The sequence below is a fragment of the Diadema setosum genome, chromosome 14 (assembly GCF_964275005.1).
Source record: "Diadema setosum chromosome 14, eeDiaSeto1, whole genome shotgun sequence".
In the NCBI taxonomy this organism is placed as follows: Eukaryota; Metazoa; Echinodermata; class Echinoidea; order Diadematoida; family Diadematidae; genus Diadema; species Diadema setosum.
This window is the reverse complement of record NC_092698.1, coordinates 16,068,488-16,094,571: the sequence shown is the minus strand read 5'-3', so window position 1 is coordinate 16,094,571 and position 26,084 is coordinate 16,068,488. Positions and strand designations below refer to the sequence as shown.

At 41.0% G+C, this 26,084-nt stretch overlaps 1 protein-coding gene across 1 annotated transcript; it reads right to left on the bottom strand.

Annotated features, from left to right (window-relative positions):
• Window positions 1-152: 152 nt before the first annotated feature.
• Window positions 153-25,512, bottom strand: LOC140237745 (tudor and KH domain-containing protein-like). Its single transcript, XM_072317673.1, has 10 exons — window positions 25,405-25,512; window positions 21,254-21,372; window positions 17,527-17,728; window positions 13,243-13,388; window positions 10,747-10,930; window positions 9,850-10,040; window positions 3,904-4,079; window positions 2,444-2,508; window positions 1,558-1,709; window positions 153-937 (listed from the first exon to the last, which is right to left on the bottom strand). Exons 1-10 carry the CDS (start codon window positions 25,502-25,504, stop codon window positions 767-769), a joined length of 1,506 nt encoding a protein of 501 aa, XP_072173774.1. The 5' UTR covers window positions 25,505-25,512; the 3' UTR covers window positions 153-766.
• Window positions 25,513-26,084: the final 572 nt, after the last annotated feature.

Below are 26,084 nucleotides of genomic sequence, written 5' to 3'. Positions count from 1 at the left end.
ACAACATCCCACTTTAACACAAATTGTCCAACAAATTCAAAACTTACATGTAGGGATACTGCTCTGTGTAACGTCAGCATCACCACTACATACTGCTACACTGTATCTCATACCTTAGTTCCCACTCGATTATAGTGTAATTATGTCATGTATTGAGAGACAACAAAGGGTGCTGTGTTTACTATATTATACGTATCTAAGATAGCTCCACTTCTACTTACAATTACAACTAAACACAGAGTCAGTTACCCTCCACAGCCATCACAGGATGTACGACCACACACATGAATATGTCGGGCTAAGTTACATAGTACTGCATTGTTAATAACTGCTTCATACTAATTGTGCACAAGAACGCACATCAAGAAGGTATGCCTGTGTCTTTCTTGTGCGCCATAATGATGAAAGATAACTTTGAAGGATCCACAAAAATCTTGACTTTATATTATGCCCCTTTTAGATGTGTATCCTTTCATGTCATTCAAGTCGCATCTGGATTCCAAGCTTCTAGCTTTGTTCATACTGAAGGTAGATCATAACTGCTTTATCATACAACACTACGAAGAGGTGGTAGCACATTTGTTCTGAGAGTTCAACATACAGACCACACTAAACAAAATGTAGTCTCTTCAGTTGAGATGAATGGAACACCACATTGCACATGACGTACATCCTCCAACACACGCATGGAGGCACAATCGACAGACCTGCTAAAGCTTTGGTTCATGCAAAAGTCTTGCAGCTCACATATTGATTGGGCCAGTCATCATAACCTGTGCACCGCGGCTGAAGCATTGGAGTCACCACTAGCTTGGGTCCCCTCATGCGGGGACACAGTGACGTTTGCAGAATTAGCCTCCTGTGAGTCCTGGTGCCCTCGGGGTGTGCTCCACTTGGCAAAGCCCCTGTATTTCAGCTGCTTGGCAATGTTGATATCCTGTGAGAGAGATCAAGATCAAGGAAAGATCTTGGTGAGTACATATTGTTATGCCATGACTAGCATCACATCCTTACTGGCATTTTACCCGTTGAGGACGGTTTGATTTTGCTACAACACGCATTTCCCCATAGACGCTTGCCTGAGTATTGTCAGAACTCGTCCTCAACAGGTTAATACTTAAACTTCATAATCATCAGTATTAAAAACTCTCACATCACTATAATCATAATTATCATCACTGTAATCAGTGAGAGAAGGTCATAATCATACAGTTCATGTGCAACGTCCTGGCTGACTGAAGCCTCATTCTGAAGACAAGTAACAGTCAGACAAATTGCCAACCCTGCCTCTGCAATGGGGTCTCCTAGGGCTGAGTACTTTGTGCTATGCTCTTCATCCGTCTGGCAGACTCAACATGGGATATCAACATCAACACCATAGGCACAAGTGCCTTGTTACCAGTGTATAGGGCCGCAGAGCAAATTTAGTAGTGCCCTCGAGGAAATGCCTGTAAATTCCTGAATTTGGCATTCTGGCTACAGTACACAGAATTCATCATGTCATCCTCTTGTTTCTTGGTCTAACATCTCGGAGAGTCATCATCCCACACCACTCACATTATCTCCTGTGCAGTCAAAGAGATCCACACATGGTATTGTCTCTCCATCTGAGCTTTGGTAATCGATGATCTTGGCCATCAGTGGTTTCCACTGGGCGACAGAGGTCAGCGCTTCAAAGTGTGTGATTGCATCCTCGGCCCACTGGTCACCTGCAAGCACAGACAATGAATTGGACATGGGGAGAGTCTACAGTTAGCCATTACTGTGCTTTGTTCACCAAATGGCATACACACTGGAGTATTTTCTTCACCAATCAGTCACACAACATAGTTTTGCTTGCAAGATAGTTGGCTGAAGTTACATTATACCCATAAATCTTGCATTCAAAATCATCACCCCCTCCCCTCTCCTCCTCATCCTCATCCTCCCCCTCCTTCCTTCCTTTCTCCTCCTCCTCCTCCTCTTCCACCTCTGCTGCCACCACCACCACGGCACTGACATAAAATTATGATAATCATCACTGTAACTCCCACCCATAGCATCAAGTGTAGCCATACATTCATCTCATGGACATTTGATTCATGTTACCCTCAATACTGTAGAAGCCGTTATTTTCGCAAACAGATATTTTCTTGAATGAGGAGGACACAGACATTTTTGCAAGCTTTGTGCTGCTTGGCGATTTGACACCAAGGCACCACTGCCTGTCTTTTCGCTCCGCCAAATTATGCCATCAAGATCAGGTGGCAATACTTTCGCATGTTGATAAATTTGCGGTCCAACAGCGATTCGCGAAATTCGTGCAAATTAAATCTTTGTGTAAATAACAGCTTTACAGTGAATGTTTCTGCAAATAACCACAGGGCCAAGCCCCAGTTGTTCTGTTACAAGACAGGTCTAGTTAATAGTAGTCTAAGAACTGCCATCCTTGTCAAAATCTTACCTATGGGCTGCACACCAGCTAGAGAGAACTCCACTGCTTGAAATGGGAGACTCAAGAAATCCCCTCTACAAAAACAAAGAAATAAAAAAGGTAAAATAAAAACAAGGATTTAAAAATACAGGGGTGAGAGTGAGTGAGGGACAAAGTTTCAGAGGTGGAGGCAAGATTTCAAGAGCATGGAGCTATAAAATCTGGACAGTGTCTATATCTATTTCTTCATTCCATATTTCATTTAAACCAATTTTCTAAAACATTCTAATGAATCCAGACTTTGCAGGGGACCAATCATGTACCTGAAGGCAATGCATGACTTTTCTTTGTGCAGTCTACTCTTAGATTTTCCTTTTACGTAAAACTGGGACCCGAAAGGTCACGTTGTCACTGACAGCTGTTACGATAAATTGCTTCAGGATTACGTATGATACAACATGAAGGTCTTCACTTTAGAATACAGCACTCTGACCAAACAAAGTGTCTATGCCTAATTGTTATAAATTGGTGAGTTGTACTGCTTCAGGTGGTCATCAGACACACCAAAAGAAATCAAGAGCCATCGCATGCGCCGGAGGATTCTTTTTTAAAGAGCTCTTTAGAGATTTTGGCACAACTCGAACTTGACCCAGTACTGAAACTACAGCTTCATGATTAACTCTTCATCTTTTCATATGGTTTCATGTTTTGCAGGGTTGAGAAGAGAGGGCAGCATTTCAATCACTTAATACAGGATTAATCTTCCCAAGACACAAACACCTATAGACACTTTTGATCATTTACTGTAGATTTGAAAATACCTTCAAATACATGTATTTAGACTAAACAAGAACAAACAAACAAACCACAGTTGGACTGTCATACATAAAGTTTGTCAGTTAAAAGACAGTGTAATTTTATCAAAACTCGTTCCTTCCGCAATTCTCTGAGTGGCTTTAATGCCCTCAAACGAGATTCTTTTTGCCCGCCGACAGAGAGGCAGAAAGGTTGGTAATCCACCTGTGTGAAGGCAGTCAAGTGGTACATTGTATCCCCCTTTCCACGGGCACGGTCAACTACAAGTGCGAGTGATGTTATGGATACATGTGCATTGTACTATCATTTCTGGGCACTTGATTGTTCCGTGGAGGAATATGTAAAGAAAGAGTTCGACAAGATGACCAAGATCGACCAAACACCTTGTTTGAGAGTCTGGGTATTTTGGTGGTTATGATGGTTCGCTAGGCCAAGTTAACCTCCGTAACAGTGAACAATGGAAATAATCGATCGGGTGCGAGGTATGAATAGAGCGTGTGCTGATGATCTCAAATCACTTTCGGCGCAGGCATAAAAATAGTTGATAAATAATCATGAAAGGAAGAGAGAGAGAAAATGAGAAAGAAGCATGGTTGGCCTGCATTTGGTATGGTGTGGGCGCTGGCACTACTGTACATTCAAACAGAATTGTGGGTTATGTTACAATGTATTACCTCAGCAAGCACACATCAGATCTGGCCACAGCAGCGCAGTCACCGAAGTCAACATAGTACACATCAACCATGTCGTTCTCCAGCAGGCCTAGGACCCTAGCCCGGTACCAGGACTGATCGTGGGCAAAAGGGGACGCAATAATGTCGCCCGCCCTCACAGCACTCACGGCAAATGACTGTGTGGAGATGGAGACAAGATACACATTTGTACTAGCTCAGCAAATAAAGTGGGTGATAATTTCCTCCTCTCTGATAATAATATTACTGTAAAACATGATTCGCAGCATGACATTTTTGCTAATTGGAGCTGATGGCCTTTTTCACGTCATGAAATTTTCACAAATTGCCACTGGCATTCAATGCATACAGTGTAAACGAGAACTTTCGTGTGCATTTTAATTTTGTGATTCTTGACTCTCGCGAAATCTGCGGAATTAAAATGCACGTAAACATTCCTCGTTTTACAGTAACATTTGCGTTGCCATTTCTTTCCTCTGTAAAAGAATATAGCATTATAAAGTCAATAGTGCATTCCTTGAATCAATTGAGAGTGGAGAATGAGTTTTGTTTGACCTGCATGACATAATCAACACACATTTGCATATTATGGTCAGAAAACACACACTTTGACATACATTGTTACAGAGTGTACTAGGCAGAAATTTGACTTGTGAGACTTAAACAATGTGTAATCACCAGCTTCTGTATGGACATTTTAGGCATGCTCTGTTCACAAAATATTACTATAACAACCACAAAGCTTGAAGGCTTGCCTTACATAGTGACAAATAATGAAAGCTTTAATAGTGAATTCCTATATGAAGCTTAATTGGAGGGAGTAGGTACAAATGAAATACCTTGTTACTGCACTGTAGGAAAAGAAACATCCATGAATTCCAATACACTACCAAAGCAGTCTTTTGATTCTACTAAACAATATAACAATCGAAAGATTGTCTTAGACCTAAGATCTTCACATCCTACAGATGGATCCTTTTGTAGCCACACCCCATTCTCTACTTCTTGCTTATTCCATCGGCAGATAGCAGTGGAGCCCATGTTCAGAAGAGGATATGTGACTCCCCACAACAAAAGGATCCGAAAGTCGCTAAGGGCTGAGCCAAGAAAATCAAGTTTGAAGTCGGATTCTAGAATCAAACTTGGTCAAAACCACTGGATTTTTTTTTTTTTTTTTTTTTTGCATAATGTTATAGTCTAATGTTTCGTCTATCATCTGCTGAAAGTTCAAAGCCAAATGATCGAAGGAAAGTGAAGAAATTAGCGTTTTTCTGGGCCATGATTTTCCGACTTTCCATGGAACAGAAACGTGTCCGAAGATTTGGATTTAGGGCTGCACAAAAATTTCGCCCCTAGCAATGAGGAACTGATTGGTCAGTGTGTGGCATCCTAGATACTGATTGGTCATGTGTAGACCGCTGGCGCTAAGCTTGAATGACCATCGCCGAGGTTGCTAGGAGCATACCTTCTCTTGTCAAGAGGTGAAAACTGTCTTGCCTCCCCATGGTCATGATAGCATCAGTAGGAAAACTTGTAAGGCTGTTTTCTCGAAATGCTGATTTCCTAAACCACTCGGCATGCTCTAATAAAATCATCAATATCTCTGCACCCTAGTACTTCTATGAGTCCTGCTATATACCAAATTACAGACTGTAATGTGGAAGAGTAAGAGAATAATACCATATCATTTTCAGAAAATCTACCTCCCCCGACTTTCGGATCATTTTGTTATAGCATGTCAGATTAAGCAATCTTCTACATTCCCATAGGAGAGTGAAAGAAAATAACCGGTATGTTCTGAGCTACTATGACAATCATGCATTCTTCAAGTCACAAGTCAACAAAAGAAAAAAATGTATCTACATCATATCCAAAAAAAAAAGAAGAAGAAAAAGGGTACCTCTCTTCAACTAAACTCCCGGCACACAACCCCATTCCACATAATTTAGAGTTTCTTCTGAGTTGAAAAAAAGTACACCTTCCCGTCACATTTACACATTTACACACATTTACAGAGTAATCTCGGTTCCCATGCAAATAGAATTGAAGATTATGGAACTTAAAGAAAACCATCTCAGAACTACGCTACCTTATCATTTTCAGCAATCACAATAGAAAAGCAACATAATTCTAAGAAAAAGATGTTGGTGATCAGCAAGGGGTTCTTAAATCATAGAATTTAACCCGTTGAAGACAAGTCCAGAGTATAATCAGGCAAGTGTCTATGGGAAATGCATGTTGTAGCCAAATCAATCCATCCTCAATGGGTTAATTTGAAACAAAACCTTGGGCTATGTCCTACGCACATCACTAATTACTAACTCTTTATGTGCCATGGTGGAAACCCCGTGTGCCACAATATCCTGAGACACCAACGTAGCTTTGGGCGGGTTTATACGTTTGAGCAGAACATGCGAAGTTGGCATGCCGTCAACTGAGTTGGCCGTGGGAACGTGGCACATAAAGAGTTGAACCACTCATCACAGACTCCAGACCTACGTTAGGAGAACTTTACAGCTTCCTTTCTAGATATCTCTGATGTCATTAGGAGGATTTACCGGTTAGAAAGTTACATTACAAAATTTTGTTTCTTCTCAGTTAATAAAGAAAGTCTGCTGCTTGAAAAAAAAAAAATGCCATTTAAGCAAGTCCACATGTTCAACCACCATTAGAGGGAAGCCCTACAAAAGTGAACATATACTATACATATGAATACATATAGTTTGGTTTGTTTTGTTTTTTTTTGGGGGGGGGGGATTATTCCTCTGCAAGCAATCCTTGGAAATTATTGACAGTTACTGGCACACATAAGTGATGTACATGACAGAAACTTGAAGCAATGGCATATTGTGCACGTTCACTTGGGACAACTCAAATTTCATAATATTATAACTGCAAAATGGATGGATGAAACAAAAACAAAAAATCAAAAGTTGTATGCAGGTGTGAATACGGCCAGTAGATCTTCACAAACGCTTAGCCATTATGTGTACAATGAGCACATATTTACAAGGGTTGATCATGTCTACACCTGGATCTACAGAGACACACCAGGTGAAACACCACATCTGAAGATGATCCAGGCAGGATTCAAATGCAGGATACCTGCTCTGCGGATCGATCTGTAGCTCCAACTTTAATATGTGCTGCCGGGCAAAGGGATTTGTTAAGCTTAAGCAGCATCCATACATGTGTCCGTCGACAGCATTTGATGATTTGTGATCACCCAGCTCAACCCCTCCACCCCCAACCCCCCCCCCCCCAAAGAAAAAGAGAAATGTCATAGATTAGGATTCTCTGTATCAAAATGGACCAAAATATGTCCTCTGGGTTGACAGACTCAATTTTGTAAAAATCTGTCTTTACCTAGGAGAGAAATCTTTTCTCTGCCTTTTCTCTAGCATAATTATGCTTAAAATAAGTTCTGTAAAAAAATTTTGTGGAAAAAACCGGAAAAAAAACAAAAGGTCGAAAAACAAAGAAATACATAATATTCATAAAACAATAGAATACATAAGAAATTAACTTTGATACCAGATGTTTGTTTTTTCACGTACATTGTTACGAATGCTACAAGGAATAATGTCAGCATAAATTAGGATGCCATTAGCTCTATTTTCTGAATTAGAGCAAAATTCATGATTTCATGCATTAAAATATAAAATATGATTTTTTTGATCATATGATCAGTGGGGGGTGGATCAACCCTCCCCCGGCCCCAGGACATGCTAAAAATCCCGGCCTGGTTAGGGTTAAATCCTCTTTTCTCCCTTTTCTACGAAACTGCAACTCTGAACTCTCTTAACTCTTTATGTGCCACGTTCGCTCGTCCAACTTGGGCGACGGTTTGCCAACTTTGCATATTCTGCTCAAACGCACAACCCGCCCAAACCAATCGATAAATCGTAAAATGGCGCAGTACAAAAAAAGCGTTTCTCGCATTTTATGCTGTGATTGACTATCAAGCTGTGTTCCCTACTGGATTTGAGTGTGAATTCTAAATTTCTGTCACTGTTTTGTGTGCAAAAGTCATGCCTTTACAGTAATAGCTACTAGTCATTTGAAAGAAAAACAATCATAGATTTGTCATACAATTTACATCAAAGCAAAGCTTGGCATTTTGTCTACAACTTTGCTCACTATGTGTCCAGCTTCAGAAATCTATAGATTAAAGTAACGTACTATATTTAGATTTGAAAAAAAAAAAAGAAAGAGTGTTTTCCCAAAGCATGACAACGTTAGTGTCTCAGAATAATGTGGCACACTGGAGGTTTCAACCATGGCACATAAAGAGTAAATATGTGACCGGCGACAACGGTTTCAGGCAAAAGTCGGAAATTTTGAAAATTCGTTTTTTCACTGAATCACATTGCCCATTTTCTAAGCTTTGCATTGATATAAAACACTTGTATTCTCCGGCACCATTAGTGGGCATAGAAAGAGAAATAAAATGCACTTTTTAAGGTGTTAGCCTGACAAAATTGCGAGAAAACAGGCTTTGAAGATTCACCTCTTTCTCAAAGACAATTTCGGAGCGGCGATGCGCAGGGAGAATCACCCATCCGTACGATGGTGCCAATCGATGTTAAGCTCCGCCTCTAGCAACCACATCGCCTTCTAATTGGCTCACTGAGAGAGTCAAATTTCCCGGGCACCTTCCTCGGTGCTCAGCGTATGGAGCCGAAAAAACAATGCGTTTCGCTCTGGTTTGTTTACCAGTACGTCTTTCAAGATGGCGAATACGATAATTGCACGTTCAGCTGTATGGTGTACATGTACATGTGTATTTGGTGCACGCATTACGCAATGGCATCCACACGCCATGACCGTGTGCATGTAACAGGAGCGGTGGCGAATCCACACATTTACAAATCGCGTTTTCATTGTTGTTGATTTGTCTATATCATTGGCGACCCTTTTGAAGGCAGAAAATTGCCAGTGCTGGCAAGGGTCACGCTTCCTGTTTGTTTTGCTTTTACAAGACAGGCATATGTTGCTTTGTTCGGTGGTGCTAATCAAGTTAAAACAAAGAAACAAACAAACACGACTCGTTAGTTTGGTGCGATCTTGACGTGTAGTATTTGAATATAATTAGTCGCATGTGACCGCTCCTTTCCTCTCATCTACCTTCCATTGAGTCAGTCTGCTGTCATAATTTTTACTACATGTACAAGTAGACAAATTTGAGAATATCTAGTTTTCTTTTCACACGGTTATGTCATGCTACATGATTTTTGTTTCACTTCCGTTGTCGAACATTGCGGTAGAATAGTTTGGATAGAACGCCAAACGAAGAGCACACGCACTACAGAGCGAGCGTATATAAACCACTATAGCAAGAACAATGGAGCATGTAATCGTGCACGCGTGGACAAAGCATTCCCTAAACGCTGCAACTGGTGTCTGCGAAAGCCGAATTATGTAAATGTATGCGACGCACCAGCCAATCGCATGCGAGACCCTGCGCCGTAGCAACGCTTGGGATATTGGCGCGGCGTTCGAAAAAAGCTCGAAACTGACGAGTGCGATCTAACATAGGGTGCTTAAAATTCCATTTTCGATAGGAAAAACTTAGTCTTATGCTATGAAATTTAGTGTAGATGTAGAAAACATATCAAAGATTCGATTTCTGCAAAAAACCTAAATCGACAAAAATAATGGTCAAAGTCTTTGTACCCCGCCTAGAAGGGAATTTGCTCTTGCGACTTTTGCCTGAAACCGTTGTCGCGGGTCACATATTTCAATCACTTTTTGAATGGGTTAGGATGGTCCATTCTAACAGGTTACATGCCATCAGCCTAGTACTCTTTTAAACTATGTAGAAAAGTGGAAATTCATTTTGGCCTACAAAGACTCTTTGGCCTATAAAAACTTTTTTGTGGGTTTGAGCTGCACAGTTTCATTTGGTAAAGGTCAAACTGTCCTTACCTCTCGTGTTTCAGGCTTGTTGTAGAACTCAGTCATGTTGTCTTGGAGAAGGTCCAGCTGCTGTGCCTTGCTGTTCACCATCTGCAGCCAGAAGTGGCCCGGGTGCTCCACCGCGGACATGTAGACCGTGAAGAAGTCTTTGCCCTTAGGAGGCTCCACCACAGACGTCTCCTCCCGATTCCAGAGAGTCTCTGCCACTGGATACATGAGGTGTACACAGGAGGTGCACTTACAATCCACGAAAAGATTGGGAAATGCTCAAGTATCACCTTTCGAGGGCTGCCAATGTTCATATATCCAACTTGGGCAGCTTTTAATAGAGGGTAATCAGGGAGATACTTGTGTTTTACATGGCTCCAAAGAGAAAGGTGCAAATTATTTTCTTTTTTCTTTTCTGGAAAACTGCTACACTTTCTTGTAAGGGCAAGAACAGATTGATTTTTCAGGGACTCTCTCACAACACCAGGGAGACTTAACAGCCCTGCTTGACACATTTCTGCCATGATTAGCTGTCATTGTTTCACTGTTCAAATGACAGCATTATGGCACAACTGAACTGGCGAGTGATCTTAGGTGCAGTTGAAACTGTTAAAAGGCAAATCTCTCATTTGTTTGATTGACAGGTAACAAATCCCTCAGTTTTCACTGGCATATGACATACACATAGTCTACTCCATATTTACAGTGTGCTACATTAAATACAACAGTCAATTATATGTACAGTATATGTTTATATCATAAACATCATAGCCCAATTTCCCTGTCCTTTGAGGGACTTCATAATATCCTCAAGAACATCTCTGAATGCCACAGATGCAGAAATATCTGAAACTTTTTCCAGGCTCTTGTTTTGTGGTCACCACCTTGGATGCGATGCCAGACTCGCTTGCTTTATACCTGCTTCTTCCAATGGTTCTGCTGTAAGTAGGGCAGCTGTTTCAGGCGCAGCTTCCTCAGGGCGCTGAACGGCCACACTCTGCTTGGAAGGCTTTCCTGTGGGTCTCTGTTTCCTCTTGGCGGCCGCTTCAGCCAACCTCTGGTTATAATCCTCCACCTCGGCTATTTCCTCTCTGATCATGTACTGCACAACAGAGCAAAGGGGCATTATGTACTTTACACATACTATTCATGTACTCGCACTAAAGACAGCACTGAAATGTGTAAGTGCAACTTTATTGCCTTAGTATTGATCTACCTGTAAAAGAGACACAGCAAAATTAAAAGCATATCACATTTTTGTTGCTACTTTGACAATAAATATGATATGGCACCATATGATAACTACAGTAATTGCTTGACTCGCCTAATGCACTCATTACCTCCGCCAAGGGAGGAGGTTATGTTTTCATAACCGCTGGTTTGTTTATAGATAAGTAGATAACGGATTTGGATGAAACTTGAAGGAAAGGTTTAAAATGACAGAAGTAACAGATGATTAAAGTTTGGTAGTGATCCAAAAATTTGGGGGGAATTTATGAAGGATTTTTGATATTTTGGTAGGTAGGGTCAATGAACTTTGGAGTTCAGGCTGCGCATATTCGAGGTTTGCATGCGCGCACTAGTGCATGCTCTAGTTTCTGCTAGGGCGAGGCGCGCCATGCAGCTGAGGGTTTATGACGTAACAAAGGCTTCTATATTGGGAAATCGGGCGACATTCAGCACACAATGCTATAAGTACGTATGGGTGGAAACTCTATGGAAGACAAGATCAGTGGTGGAAATGAGCTGCATGCTTGGCAGAGGTTTGCACTCTCAGAGTGCTTCTCTAGTTTATCTTGTGACAACTTGCAAGGTGGGAGAAAGAGTTTCAATAAGTGACCCGGCACAACAAAAGGATCCTAAAGTCGCTGACGGCTGAGCCGAGAAAGTCGAGTTTGAAGTCAGATCATCAAAATCGGTCAAAATCATCGAATTTCTGTTGTTGGCAAAATGTTGTAGTCTAATGTTCAGTCTATCATCTGCCGAAATTTCAAAGTAAGTGATCAAAGGAAAGGCAATAAATTAGTGTTTTTCTGGGCCATGATTTTCTGACTTTTAATGGAACACAAACATGTCCGAAGACTTGGATTTAGCGCCACAGATAGACTCCGCCCCTAGCAATAATGGAGTGATCTTATTGGTCAGTGTGCAGCATCCTGGTTACGGATTGGTCATGCGTAGACCGCTGACGCTAAGCTTAATGAACATCGCGGAGGTTGCTATGAGCAGACCTTCTATTGTGAAGAGGTGAAAACTGTCTTACTTCCCCTTGATCACGATTGCGTTAGAAAGAAAACTCTGAAGGCAGTTTTCTCGAAATGCTGATTTCACAGACCATTCAACATGTTCTGATAAAATCATCAATATCTCCGCACTTTTATAAGTCGTGTTACATATGAAATTAAAGCAGAACAGTATGGGAATAATGTCATGTCATTTTCAGAAAATCGACCTCCCTCGACTTTCGGATCCTTTTGTTGTAGTGGGTCACATCTTCTAAATACCTTCCTTATATGAAGTGGTACAAATTTACGTCATTGGTTAATCATCATATGTGACCGTGCACCTCAAAACGAACATAAAGTCGCACACACTGATTTTGCGTGAGGACTGAAAATAAGTGAAATGGGTCAACCTAGCCGAATTTGACTTTTTCATATTTTCTGAAAGAGCGGGGCTTCTTTTATATCATGCTAAAATTTGGTATCATAAAACGGGCAGCAAAGTGTGTTTTTTAGCAGTTTATCTCGAACATTTTTGGTAGAATAGTGTGATTAGGTGTGTCTTTAGAATCCTTTTTTCATTTCTGAAAAACCTTGTCCACACTCTTCACTTTCAACTCTAATAACTTTTGAAAGGATAATGCTACTGCTTTGAAAGTTAGCACCAATTATGGACAGAATGTGTTAATGAGGCATGCTTAATTTCAATTTGATCTGATAATCCCTCCATTGTTGTTACTCTGGTGGTTTGCTTCCTGTTTTTTGTCCCATTCATTGCACAGACAGCACGGTTTGGTAAAGATTAAGCGCTTGAATAGACACTGTACTTAAGAGCCTCTTTTCTCAGTTCCCACTTTTCCTGAGTTTGTGCTTTCTTTCCAATATTTAGATAGGTTAGGAGAGTCCATTTGATTTGAGTTATACATCATTTTAAAGCTTAAAGTCTGCTCTTTGAGAATATGGTCTTAACTAAAAATTCATGTCTGGCAACTTTTTGTTTGTTTTGAGGTGCAGGGTCACATATACACCTGTAACTGCCAGTGCATTTCCATGATTAGTGATCATCATTAATAGCAAATATTTTCCTTTCTCGTTGAGACATCCCCACCCAATCCTTCCTCTCTCTTCCTCACACCCACTTCTAAACATTTTTTTTTTCCTTTTGATGGGGACTACTATGCACAGGACTGACCTCTGCACTGTCCACCTGCTGCTTGGAGCCCCTGATGTAGCATGACCGTGTGACCTCCGGCTGGGTGGTGTCCTCTGTCATCCTGTCGATCTTCACCCGCGCCCCGCTGCTGTTCTGGATCTTCCTGATGTTGGCACCTTGACGGCCTTCAACAAAAAGTGACAGAGATTGATCAATTGGCTCTACTCAAACTTTGTGGACATTCTGTTGAACACCTGGGGGGGGGGGGGGTTCATACAGCTGTTCATAAAGTTACAAACGACTTACGAGCGACTGGTGATCAGTTCTTGTGCTGAGTTATGGAAATTCTGATAAGTAAAGCACATCAGAACTGATCACCAGTCGCTCGTAAGTTGTTCGTAACTTTACGAACAGCTTTATGAAACAGGGCCCTGGACAAACTGGCAATGCAATATGACACGCATATCAATATGAAGATTCATCTGTAGACTTGCTTGTTTCTTAACCCGTTCCTCCTGCAATTGTCCGAGCACCTTCAATGCCTCCAAACAAGATTCTTTGTGCAGGTTGAAACAGAACAGACAGGTTGATAATCCACCTGTGTGAAAGCAGTCAAGCAGTACATGCACTACTCCCTTTCCATGGTCAACTACATGAAGTATCCATTGGGCGCAAGGTATGAATAGAGCGTGCGCTAATGGGCTCACAAACTCTCGTTATACACAAAAGCCTCACCTGAATGGGGTCAGCAAATTCCACTAGAAATGTCGCTACAGCAACTGGTTATACCCCCGCCAAACAACATTTCATAAGCTTTGGTCAAAACAACATTTCATAAGCTTTGGTCAAAAAACTGAGGAAGTAGTTAAATCCACAAGATCTTTCCTTGATCTTCTGCCATTAATATGCCGTTACCATGGCAACGTACTTTCGGGTACTGTCGAAAAATGCGTCTTGCACATCTACAACCAAAGGCACACATCTGTACCAAGTTTCATGGAAATTGGGCAAAAACTGAGGAAGTAGTTTGCAACACAAAATTTTCCATCATTTTGGCTCATAATATGTGAGCTGTTACCATGGCAACATACTTTTTGTCACTGTCAAGAAATGTGTCATGCTGACCTATATCCTAAGACAAACATTCAATATGAATTCCATGAGAATTGGAAGAACACTGATGAAGCAGTTTTTGCCATGAAGCATTTTGCCCTATATTTTACCAATAACATGCCGTTACCATGGCAACGCACTTTTTGCCACTGCGGAAATATGTGTCTTGCACATTAACATATTCAGATGAACATCTGTACCTAATTTCATAAAAATTGATCAAAAACTGTGGGAGGAGTTCGCGACGCAAGATTTGTACCCATTTTTGCCCATAATATGCCGTTACCATGGCAACGTACTTTTGGGTACTATCAAAAAATACGTCTTGCACATCTACAACCCAAGGCACACATCTGTGCCAAGTTTTATGGGAATCGGTTGAAAACTGAGGAAGTAGTTCGCGACGCAAGATTTGCAACGGACCGACCGCCCGACCGACCGCCCGACCGTCCGCTGATTCCTATATACCCCCTTCAAACTTTGTTTGGCGGGGGTATAAAAATCTGCTGAGCTCAACCCTGACTGCTATGCACGTGTTCATACAAGTTTTACAGCAAAACAAATGCACACTACAATTGTACATTGGAGAAAAGGCAAATAATACTGCAATACATGCAGTTTTCACACAGAAAGAAAACAGATATTGACAAATGAAACTCTAATCTTTCTATCAAAGCCATTTTTTGGGGCAGCATAACACAAATCAACATGATTTAAGGCCACTAATGCAGGCACTCCTGTCTACAATTTGGGTACCTGGTAAACCAGGTTGCCGTATATCAGTTGATGCCATGGTTTCCCATAAAGGAACAGGTTTATAAGAGAGAGCTGTGGAGAAAGGCTGATTCATACACAAACACACACACACACACAACAGGTACAGCTGTACAATGTGCCAGTCATTATGTGACTATGCATCACAAAACCAACAAAAAGTTGCATGCCATGCCATGAATTTACCCCAAGGACTCTGATTAGGTAAAATGGGTCAACCTGGTCCATTTTCAGTTTGTAATAATTTCTAAAAGAACAATTCCTCTAATAGATATTTCTAAAGTCTGAGATCAAGAAACGAATGGGAAATTGTGTTTTTGCAGTTTGTCTAGAACACTTTTTCGTTAAGATAGTGTGATGCACAAATAGGTAAGTCTTTGAGGCCCCTTTTAACCCTTTGCACACTCATCACTTTTAAATGCGATAACTTTCAAAAGGATGATGCTAAAACTATATTTAAAGTTGGCATCAGTCCTGAATAGTGTGTGCTTAATGAATGTAAAATTTTTGGTGTAATCTGATAATCCTTTCATTGTGGTTGCTAGAGTTTTACATCCCGTTGTTTGTCTCATTCACTGCAGAGCACAGCACAATGAGATTTATCATGTGAATAGACCCCAGGCTTCAAAGCCTCATTTCTCAGTAAAACTCTTTTCCAGAGTGTGAACTTTCTTTCCATCATTTAGATAGGTTAGAAAATTTCATTTGTATTGAGTTATACATCATTTTAGAGCTTAGAGTCTGTTCTTTCAGAATCTGCCTTTAATTTAAAATTCATGTCTGGTTGTTTTGTGACACAGGGTCACATACATACAGTACCTGGTACCTGAAAGTGTGAGACTAAGAGAGAACGAAATACATATGTGACCCGCTACAACAAAAAGATCCTAAAGTCGCGCACGGTAGAAGCTGTGAAAATCGAGTTTGAAGTCTGAGCATTAAAATTGGTCAAAACTTATGATTTTCTGATTTTGATATATTATTGGAGTCTAACATGTCTTCTATCATCTGTCGAAAATTTTGAAGCAAAATGATCAAAGGAAAGATTTTTAAAAATGCGTTTTTCTGAGCCATGTTTTTTGGCGTTTCAACGAAGCAGAAACTGGTTCGAAAATTTGGATTGAGCGCCACAGATAGGTTCCACCCCTAACAATGACCAGAGTGATCTCATTGGTCAGTTTGCTGCTTGCTGCTAACCGAAGCGTGAAGCTCGCACACTGCCCAGTTGACTGGTGTGTGCGGGCGGGGTGCGCTATGATCAGCCGCTTCTCACATCCTGGTTACTGATTGGTTGGTGAGGAGACCGCCGACGCTGATGTGCTTGAATGAACTCTTCGGGGGTTGCTAGGGCTTACCTTCTATTGTCCAGAGGTGAAAACTGACTTGCGTGTCCCTTGATCGCGATTGAGTCAAAAGGAAGACTTTTAGGGCGCTTTTCTCGATACAGTGATTTTCCAGATGTCTCGACATGCTCTCTTTTAAACGTCGATATCTCCGCAGCCGATTATTTTTATAAAATGTGTTATATATCAATTTAAAGCAGAAGGATTAGGGGATTATATCATGCAATTTTCAAATAATCGAATTCACCCGACTTTAGGATCATTTGTTGTAGCGGGTCACATATGTACGATATGGCGCACAGTGCAGCTTGAGACATCACTCGTACATCTATGCATTATAGAGTACCGAAGCGTGACATCATAGCCATTCATTGCCATGGAAACTGGTTTTAACCCGTTGAGGACAGGCTGATTTTGTTACAACATGCATTTTCCATAGACACTTGCCCGAGTATAGTATGTAGGGACTCATCCTCAACGGGTTTAACAATCTCACATACCTTGAACATCTTTGAACACAGCAGCTGTACAACCATGCTCGAACAAAAGACTGTGAAATCATCACTTTGGTAGTTTATTTGATGTGCAGCAGAATACAGGACACAGGGGTCACAAACATCAAGTCAAAAAAACAACAACAAAATGTTGAAACTCCTTTATCACTGGTACATGTATCTGTGTTCGTTCTGACATCAAAGGAGTATTCATACTCATGAATTCCCCTTTAGATAAATCTCTCAAAATTGTAATCCTCTCTTCACATTGAGTGCCTCAGAATCGCACAGTATTTTGGGCAAGTACTGCAAATGCCCATCGCAAGCTTGATGTGATGAAGCTGTAGCCCATGATCGAGTACTTCAGAGGAGGACATGCTACACTGTAGGTTGTGCTGATTATGTGTGTCAAAAGGAACAGCAAGATGTTGTGGGATGTTGCGAGATTTCATGCCATTGGTTCCAACACTTACAGGACTTGCGAGAGAATACACACATAATTCAGAAAATTGCAAGATCAGCCAAGAATAGAAATATGCTAGCACAAAAAAAAATCCTAAGTTTGCATCTTCAAATACTGATGTTGTCACCATGCCTACCTATGATTCTTCCAACAGCTTGCTGTGGGATCAGGATTATCTTGGAGATAATCTCGGGCTGGGATGCCAGGAAGTCCTGGATGAGTTTCTCTGCCAGGAGGATGCTGTCACGGTTACCACTTATTCTGAGTTGCCTATCGGCATCATCGTCTCGCTTCGTCTCATCCATGAACTTCACTTGAGCCCCGCTCTCTGCTTGGATCTACAAGTATGTGAGGAAAAATGGCAGGAAATGCATTGAGAACTGAAATCAGAATTGAGGCACCACCATCTCTAGGACTTAGTCTTGCAGTAAAATGATATCTTTATACTGTTTCCATCACACCTTTCTGAAACCATTTTAAAATGTGCTTTGAGTGCTAATTGGTGTAGAAAACCCCAAAGCATTGCACAAACTGTCCAGGGTTAAGCAACAACAGTAAAGTGGGCTGGTTCTCACGACCGTACAAGTATAATGGGAGGAGTAAAAATGAGCATGTATTCTACCACAGTAAATTTTTACGAACATTTCAATTAAAGGTACTTTTTTGTTCAATATAGAAAAAAAAATGAATAGATTTGATTTAATTTGAGTTGATTTATTGGTTCCTGCATTATCGCTGTTCATGCCAATACATGTACATACATGTGCACACACATTGTTGATACCATCAATATAAGTTGTTGACAAAGTGATTTTGTTCCCACAATGTTCCCACAAAATATATCAGCGATACAATGAATAATACAGAAGGGCTGCAACTTAAGCCTAGCTTGATTTGCTTGCAGCCCTTACACACAATACATATAAAAAATAGAAGGGAGGGATGACTTGCGTAGAGATAGGATAGAAGAAAGGGGAAAAGAAAAAGAGGTTTGTTCACTTTCATCATGGACCTACTACACATACGGTGTTGTATGGACTATGAAGGGAGGTCTTTCTTTGATCCCATCATTACCACCGCCACCTGATTATGTGCATCTTAGTGAGTACATTCAGGTGCTTGGATAATGGCGATTGTGCAATTCTGCATCGTCACTAACAAAAGAACCAATTCCCTCATTGCGGTTTTGTTTCGCTGATGTGCCTTTTTCAGACGGAAATTGTCTTTGAATAAATACAAACGATGAGGAGCAGCAAAACCTGAGAACATGGCAAATTTTGTGTCAAAAGATGGATAACTGCTGATTCGCACATTTTCACACACGCATAAGACCTTGCCTAATGGCAAGATATACCTGTTCTCTACCATTACTGTCCTTTCGCTATGGAATGAGCTGGAGAAAAGTGAAATATTGAGATCACAAATGACAATCATTCTGCCAAAATGTTAGCTTTCTTTTAAAAACTGTCTGCTTCTCCCAAGCGAAATTGTTTGAGGCATGATTTCCTAACATACACCACAACTGCACGTTCACTTTACTTGATTTTTGTGAGTTATTTTCTTCTGTGCATATAGTTTTAAATTTCTCGAATCTCTGTCTTGTTCTTCTCCCCGCTTGCTGGCAGTGACGATGATAGGGATCAATGCAGTGAAGCATGTTAAAAATGTCTTTGTGGCGCTTTTGAGAGGTAAAGGTGCATGAATTAATTAACGATACGATGAATGTCATAAGCCATGTTCAGACACATTTCTAGTCAGAGTAAAATTTTATGGCGCAGCAATTAGAATTCAAATCTATGCTTATTTTACCATGACCCTGTGTCCACAGGACGGTTGTGGGAAGAAACTCTGACCAATTTATCATGGCCTTTGTGGGGATCACCATGGAGGGTCGGTGTAACTTCCGGAAGTAGTAGGGCCATGCACGCCAACCATACCATTGTTTTTTTTTATGGTGGCATTAATCTTCTCCATTCTTGTTGATGACAATTTCTGAGCGCTAGCTTCTCCGTCGCGATCGACTAGGTTAGAATTGTACTGCACGCGCATGTGTACTCGCATTTGACTCCGGAAGTTTTTGGTCGTATAAGGTTTGTAAGGTCATAGATACTCCGAGGGCTTGTCCGCACAGGCAATTTACTCCGACCAGCTAGTCGTGGTAGCGAGATACTCCTAAAAAAACTCAGGAGTATCTTGGTCGGAGGAAGGGGTCGTGGTAAGTTCCCTCAACTGGAGGAAGTTACCACGACCTTGTTCAGACGGGCGCTACTCCAACCTTTCCTCCAACCTTCCTCCGACCAAGCTTCCACCGACCCTTCCTCTGAAGTTACTCCGGCCAAAACTGCCTCCGTCTGAACGCAGCTCATGTGTGTAGTAGGTCCATGCTTTCATCAAGGTTAAGACAAAGTTATGTCACCTGGATCACTGATCAGCAAGGCATGACAAAATATTGTCTCACCCAGGTGCAGATGAACAGTTTTGTATGCCAGGTAATGGTTAGTCACATGGTTACGTAAAAGATATTTATTGAAGTGCAGCAATATCTTATACACAAAGGAATTTCATGTACAGCCCATTCACACAGACATTGACACACTCAATGATGCAAACGAGCTCAAAAATACACAAGTTATGTGTTTTGTTTTGTTTTTTCCTTCTCTCTCTCTCTCTCTCTCTGCACCATCTAGAAGGCAGATTAACTTTACAAACTTTTTACTATTTTCTCCCTTAAACAAATTTCTCAGCCTCATATGGTTAAACCCCATTTGATTACCTGAATCCTCCATCTTGAAGTACAGCAAATTCAGCTCAAAGAGATTACTGAGGATCTTGAATCTTAATCTGAAAGAAATTGGTTGATTTCTTTATTTTAATGATGTACCACCCACTGCCTATTGTTTATTTTCAATAAAGCCAGAGTTTCTCTACTCTAAGCTTTTCCTGGCTAGGTTCTGAAAATGAGAAATACTGTAGGGTAAGGGGTAGATATTAACAAATGATTTGGCATAACTGTTAATGTGACCCTGCATCACAAAACCAACTAAAAGTCGCTTGATAAGGATTCTCAATTAAGGGCAGGCTCTGAAAGAGCAGACTTAAACTTTAAAATGATGTATAACTCAATTAAAATAGGCTTTCCTAACCTATCTAAATACTGGAAAGAGAGCACACACTCTTGAAAAGTGTGTACTGAGAAAAAAAAAAAAGGCCAAGAAGTATAAGGTCTATTCAAGCACTTAATCTTACCAAGCCATGCTAGCTGTGCAACGCAAAGGAATGAATTAAAAAAAAAAAAAAAAAAGATGTACACGTGTAAAATGCCTTCTTAGCAACAACATAAAGCACTTATCACTCAAGCTGAAACTGAGCATGCTCTATTACATGTGTAACACATTCTGCCCATGACTAATGCCAACTTTAAAAGGTAGCAGCACCATTCTTTCAAAAGTTATTATAGTTGAAAGTGAAGATTGTGTCAAGGATTTTTAAGAAATGAAAAGGGACCTCTATAAAAACATACCAAATTATACTATTCTGCATAAAAAAAAAATGTTGTAGAAACACCGCTCAAAAACACAATTCCCCATTCGTTTTATGATCCCAAACATAAGAATAATGCAAAAGAAGAATTGCTCTTTAAGAAAATATGAAAACCTCAAGATTGACTAAATAGATCTGTTTCACCTACATGTATGTATTTTGAGTCCTCCCATAAAATCAGGGCATGCAACTTTTTGTTGGGTTTGTGATGCATGGTCACAAATCGTTGTGCACATGGCAAAATGTTGTTAAACCTATGTGCACTTTCACACCCCCTAACGAAAATCTGTCATGCACACGATGAAATAGTCTTCATCTCTTACCTTGCGGATGTTACACCCATCTCTTCCAATAAGAGACCCGACTTTAGAACAGGGGACACTCATATCAATTGTCTGCCTTTGGGCTGTGGCAAGATTCCCCGATGGTTTAAGTACATCATCTGGATTTGGGGAGGATGACAAAGATATTAATGAGGATCAGACTGTTGATACATCTCGTGGTCTAAATAGGAAAGAGTTTAAATATCTGCAAAACTAGGACTCTTAAAATTCATAGCAGATTTAGCTGTCTCGGCTTTATGTTGTTGACAGGTTGGATGCACCTGTGAACTTGGACCCACTTTATGGCAAAGGAGGTATTTCACCATGAGTTTGGCCGGGTGTTGTGGCATGCGCCTGCAATCCAGCTACTTTGGAGGCAAGGGCGGGGACATGGCTTAGTCGGTAGAGCACCGGGTTCGAGTCCCCGAGTCTCACTGAGCAAAGTTGTGTGTAAGCATTCCGTCCCCTCTAGTAAGAGGCAAAACACTCTGTCCCTCGGATAGGACATTAAATAGAGGTCCCGTGAGTGTGTTAGCCACAACACACACACGTAAAAGATCCCACTTCATTCATTCATCACAAGGGTGCCAACCCGGTGAAATGGTCCCCCAACCCACCCACACAAGAAAGTGGGCGAATGATGCCGACCCCTCGTGGTTCGCCCCAAGTGACTAGCAATAGTCAGCAAACAGTATCAAGCAGGCACACTGTGCCATACACTTGAATGAATGACCATGAGTTCACATGAATTACGGTCAATTTTAGCCATTAATTGCTCATGGGCTTTAAGACGACATGTCAAAAATTTGCAAGCTTCACAGGGAGTCTGAGGTCCTCAAAGACTTTTTGTGAAACTAAAACACCAACTTTGCAGCTCTCTCTGCCTAGGATTTGCTTTATACTAGGTGTTACAAAAAATATTTCCCACTTTTGATCCTTTATAACTTGAAAACTATACATCAGATAACACTGTCATTGATACGAGTAATAGCTGAATAGCGTACAATTTAGTTGGAGGTGATTTGAATGTGAGAGCATGAATCAGTTTCGTTGAATCCATGATTAATTTTAAAGTTAAGTTCCAGGTTTTGGTCAAATTTGAACCCTTTGTACAAAATTGATCTTTACACAAGAACAAATGATGTGTATGTGAGTGTGTGCTCACAATGACCCTGAACAATAGACATGAATACCACGAATACCACCTTTTCAGAGCTCTGCCGACTAGGCTTCTGGACTCTTGCTCCAAGGCACATGAATGCTTTATTAATAATTCATGATCGATTGCCCTGGGCACTGCTAGTCTAAATTAATGGAAAAGGGTAAAATGCAAGTACACTGTACATGAAAAACTAGATATGTGACCCGCTACCACAAAATGGTCCTAAAGTCGCGCACGGTCGAAGCCGTGAAAATCGAGTTTGAAGTCAGAGCATCAAAATTGGTCAAAACATACGATTTTCTGAATTTGACATATTATTAGAGTCTGACATGTCTTCTATCATCTGTCAAAATTTTGAAGCAATATGATGAAAGGAAAGACCAAAAAATAGCGTTTTTCTGGGCCATGTTTTTTTGGCGTTTCAACGAAGCAGAAATTGGTTCGCACATTTGGATTGAGCGCCACACATAGGCTCCGCCCCTAACAACGACCAGAGTAATCTCATTGGTCAGTTTGCTGCTCGCCGCTAACCGAAGCGTGAAGCTCGCACACTGCCCAGTCGACTGGTGCGTGCGGGCGGGTTGCGCTATGCCCAGCCGCTTCTCCTGACATCCTGGTCACTGATTGGTCGGTGAGGAGACCGCCGACGCTGTGTTTGAATGAGCATTTCGGGGGTTGCTAGGGCTTAACTTCTATTGTCCGGAGGTGAATACTGACTTGCGTGTCTCTTGATTGTGATTGCGTCGCAAGGAGAACTTTTAGGGCGCTTTTCTCGAAACAGTGATTTCCCAGACGGCTTGACATGCTCTCATTTAAACATCGATATCTCCGCAGCCGATTATTGTTATAAGACGTGTTATATATCAATATAAAGCAGAAGGGTTAGGGAATTGTTTCATGCAATTTTCAAATAATCGACCTCGCCCGACTTTAGGATCATTTTGTTGTAGCGGGTCACATATATCGTTATGGCGACTGATTATGCCTCCGCCATAATGCATGGTTCTCCTAATAGGTCTATAGTACAATGTCTTGACAATGTGTGATGACAGTTTCACACAATTGGCAAAATATCAAAATGACAGGTTTGCCACAAATGTGCTGAATGTTCACTTTCCTAGAACTAGGTTCAATTGGATGAATTATTCAAATGTCAGAGTGCAGGTATTTGGGGAACTGATAATTTTTACTTGACTTTTGACCCTTTTATAAGTTTATGCATTGACTAATTTTCAAGGTAATGAGAAAAAGTATAATTTCAGTATCAAATGGGAAAATAGCATTATCTAAACCCGGTCTTTGACCTTTGACCTCACAGTTCCACAGAGAATCACTGTTAGGTAGAACATGCATAAATATGTAAGTTTCATGATGATACCTTGAGTTACTTTCGAGATATGGAGGAAAAAGTGCAATTTAGCACTTTCACTTGACCTTTTACCTTTTGACCTTTGACCTTTTGGCAAGAAACGTCCCCAAAAATATATATTGGGTAATACATGCCATACATCAAGTTTAAAAAAAACAACAAACCTTCAGGCATATTGCATTTTAAGGAAAGTAGTGATATTTTGAGGAATTGACCTTGACCTTTGACCCCCCCCCCCCGACCTTTGACCCATGACCCCCAACTTCCCTAGATAATCACTGCCCATCGGTACAAGCATACTAAGTTCCATGAAGATACCTTGAACCATTTGCGAGATATGGAGAAAAACATGAAATTTCTAATTTTTTTCACAAAATAACCTGTGACCCTAAAATCCACACAAAGTATTATCCCCCAAGGATATACCCTCATACCCAGTTTGATGTAAAACCACCACACGGTTCTTGAGATATCGACAAAAACAAAACGGGATGGACGGACGTACGGACGGACGGACGAATGGACGGACGACCCGAAAACATAATGCCTCCAGCCACTTCGTTGCGGAGGCATAAAAAAAAAAATACACTACATTTCAGGATGAATAAAGACTAGCTGTGATAGTGGAATTTCTCATGAATATGTATAAGTGTAATAGAGCATTCCAATCTTGATCCTGACAACCCTGACAATGGTCCATTGTTCAGGACCATTGTCAGGGTGTTAACCACACTCTCATACACACCAATTGACCCCTGTGCAAAATGAAAATTTTGCACAGAGGGTTGAAAACACAGCAAAATCTAAAACCTAAATTCAAAATAAACCTTGAATTTAATGAAACTGATTAATGCTATCATTTTTAAATTACTGTAAAACGAGGAATTTTCGCGTGCATTTTAATTTTGCGAATTTCGCGAGCGCCAAAATTCGCGAAATTGAAATGCACGCGAAAGTTTTTGTCTACACTACATGCATTGAACGCCAGTGGCAATTCGCGAAAATTTCATGCCACGAAAAAGGCTGTCGGCTCCAATTCGCAAAAATTTCATGCCGCGAATATATCATGTTTTACAGTACCTCCAACAAAATTGTATACTATTCAGCTATTGCTCATATCAATGTCAGTGTTACCTAAGACAGGACTCGACACTAACTGTGGCCCGGTGGCCCAGGGCCACCAAAAACGCACGTTTTGCCACCAAAATTTTAGAAATGAAGAATTTGGTGACCTGATCGGGCCACCAAAAAAGGTCGGATGTTTGCCTTTGGGCCACCAAAAATAAAAGTTAGTGTGGAGCCCTGTCTAAGATATAGTTTTTGAACTATTAAGGATCAAAAGTGGGAAATGTTTTTTGTATAGAAACACCTAGTATAATTATATATGGGAACATACAAAATTTGGAAAGTGCAACAATCATAATAATCATAATCATAATCTCAAGCAGGAAGAAGACAAAAGATTCAGACCAATGATGTATTATCTTCAACTACCCCATGACACCCCCCCCCCCCCACTTACAACGGTAACTTTGAACCCTTCCTTGCTTTAGTCAATAATCCACAATAAACTTTCCAAGATGGTAATTGCACATATATTCCAACACCCTGTGTACTGACCATCTTCTTTCTTCTTCTTCAGGAGGAGGTATAGAAGGACAACAGATACAGGCAGAGCGACTGCCAGGGCCACTTTCTGTCTGGTTGTCAGCTGGTCCATCCTGTCAAATCAGCTATCTGTCACAAAAGAATCAAGAAACAGGAGCAAGAAGGCTAAAATGAGCATATCAAGCGAAGGCACCAGTACACAAACCCCGCGTTCACATTGGTCCCCGCGACGCGGGGACAGCCACAAGAGATCTTATCTTTTTTACGACTGACCGTTCACATTGGTATCTCATCTGTCCCCGAGCTGTGGGGGCATTTTGGGGCTTGGAGCGAGCTCTGCCACTTGAATCCAGGCATAGCGCATGCGCACATTTGATAACCACAGCTGGACGCTATCTATTGCGCCCCAAGGTCACTCTCCCCTCCAAATCTTGTCCCCGTACCCGGCTTGCTTCGCGGGGACGAGGGGACAAGTCCCAGCGAGCGTTCACATTATGGTTTTTGAGGAGAAAGTCCCACAGCTCGGGACTTTCCCCGCGTCGCGGGGACCAATGTGAACGCGGGGAAAGACGAAACCTCTTCTTCGCTTTGAAACAGAACATAATATCAAAGTATACAGTGTAAGGTGCTTTGTAAACAAGTTCCATGAAACTAGGATGACAAAGGAATATTTGAACAAGCTCATACAATAA

What these genes read in the sequence shown, in the direction of transcription:
- LOC140237745 (XM_072317673.1), bottom strand. Translation starts at nt 25,504, where the DNA reads ATGGACCAGCTGACAACCAGACAGAAAGTGGCCCTGGCAGTCGCTCTG. An exon ending in ATGGGTGTAACATCCGCAAG is followed by an intron (nt 17,729 to 21,253) that starts GTAAGAGATGAA and finishes ACATACTTGTAG; the next exon opens with ATCCAAGCAGAGAGCGGGGC. An exon ending in AGCAGGTGGACAGTGCAGAG is followed by an intron (nt 10,931 to 13,242) that starts GTCAGTCCTGTG and finishes TCTGTTGTGCAG; the next exon opens with TACATGATCAGAGAGGAAAT.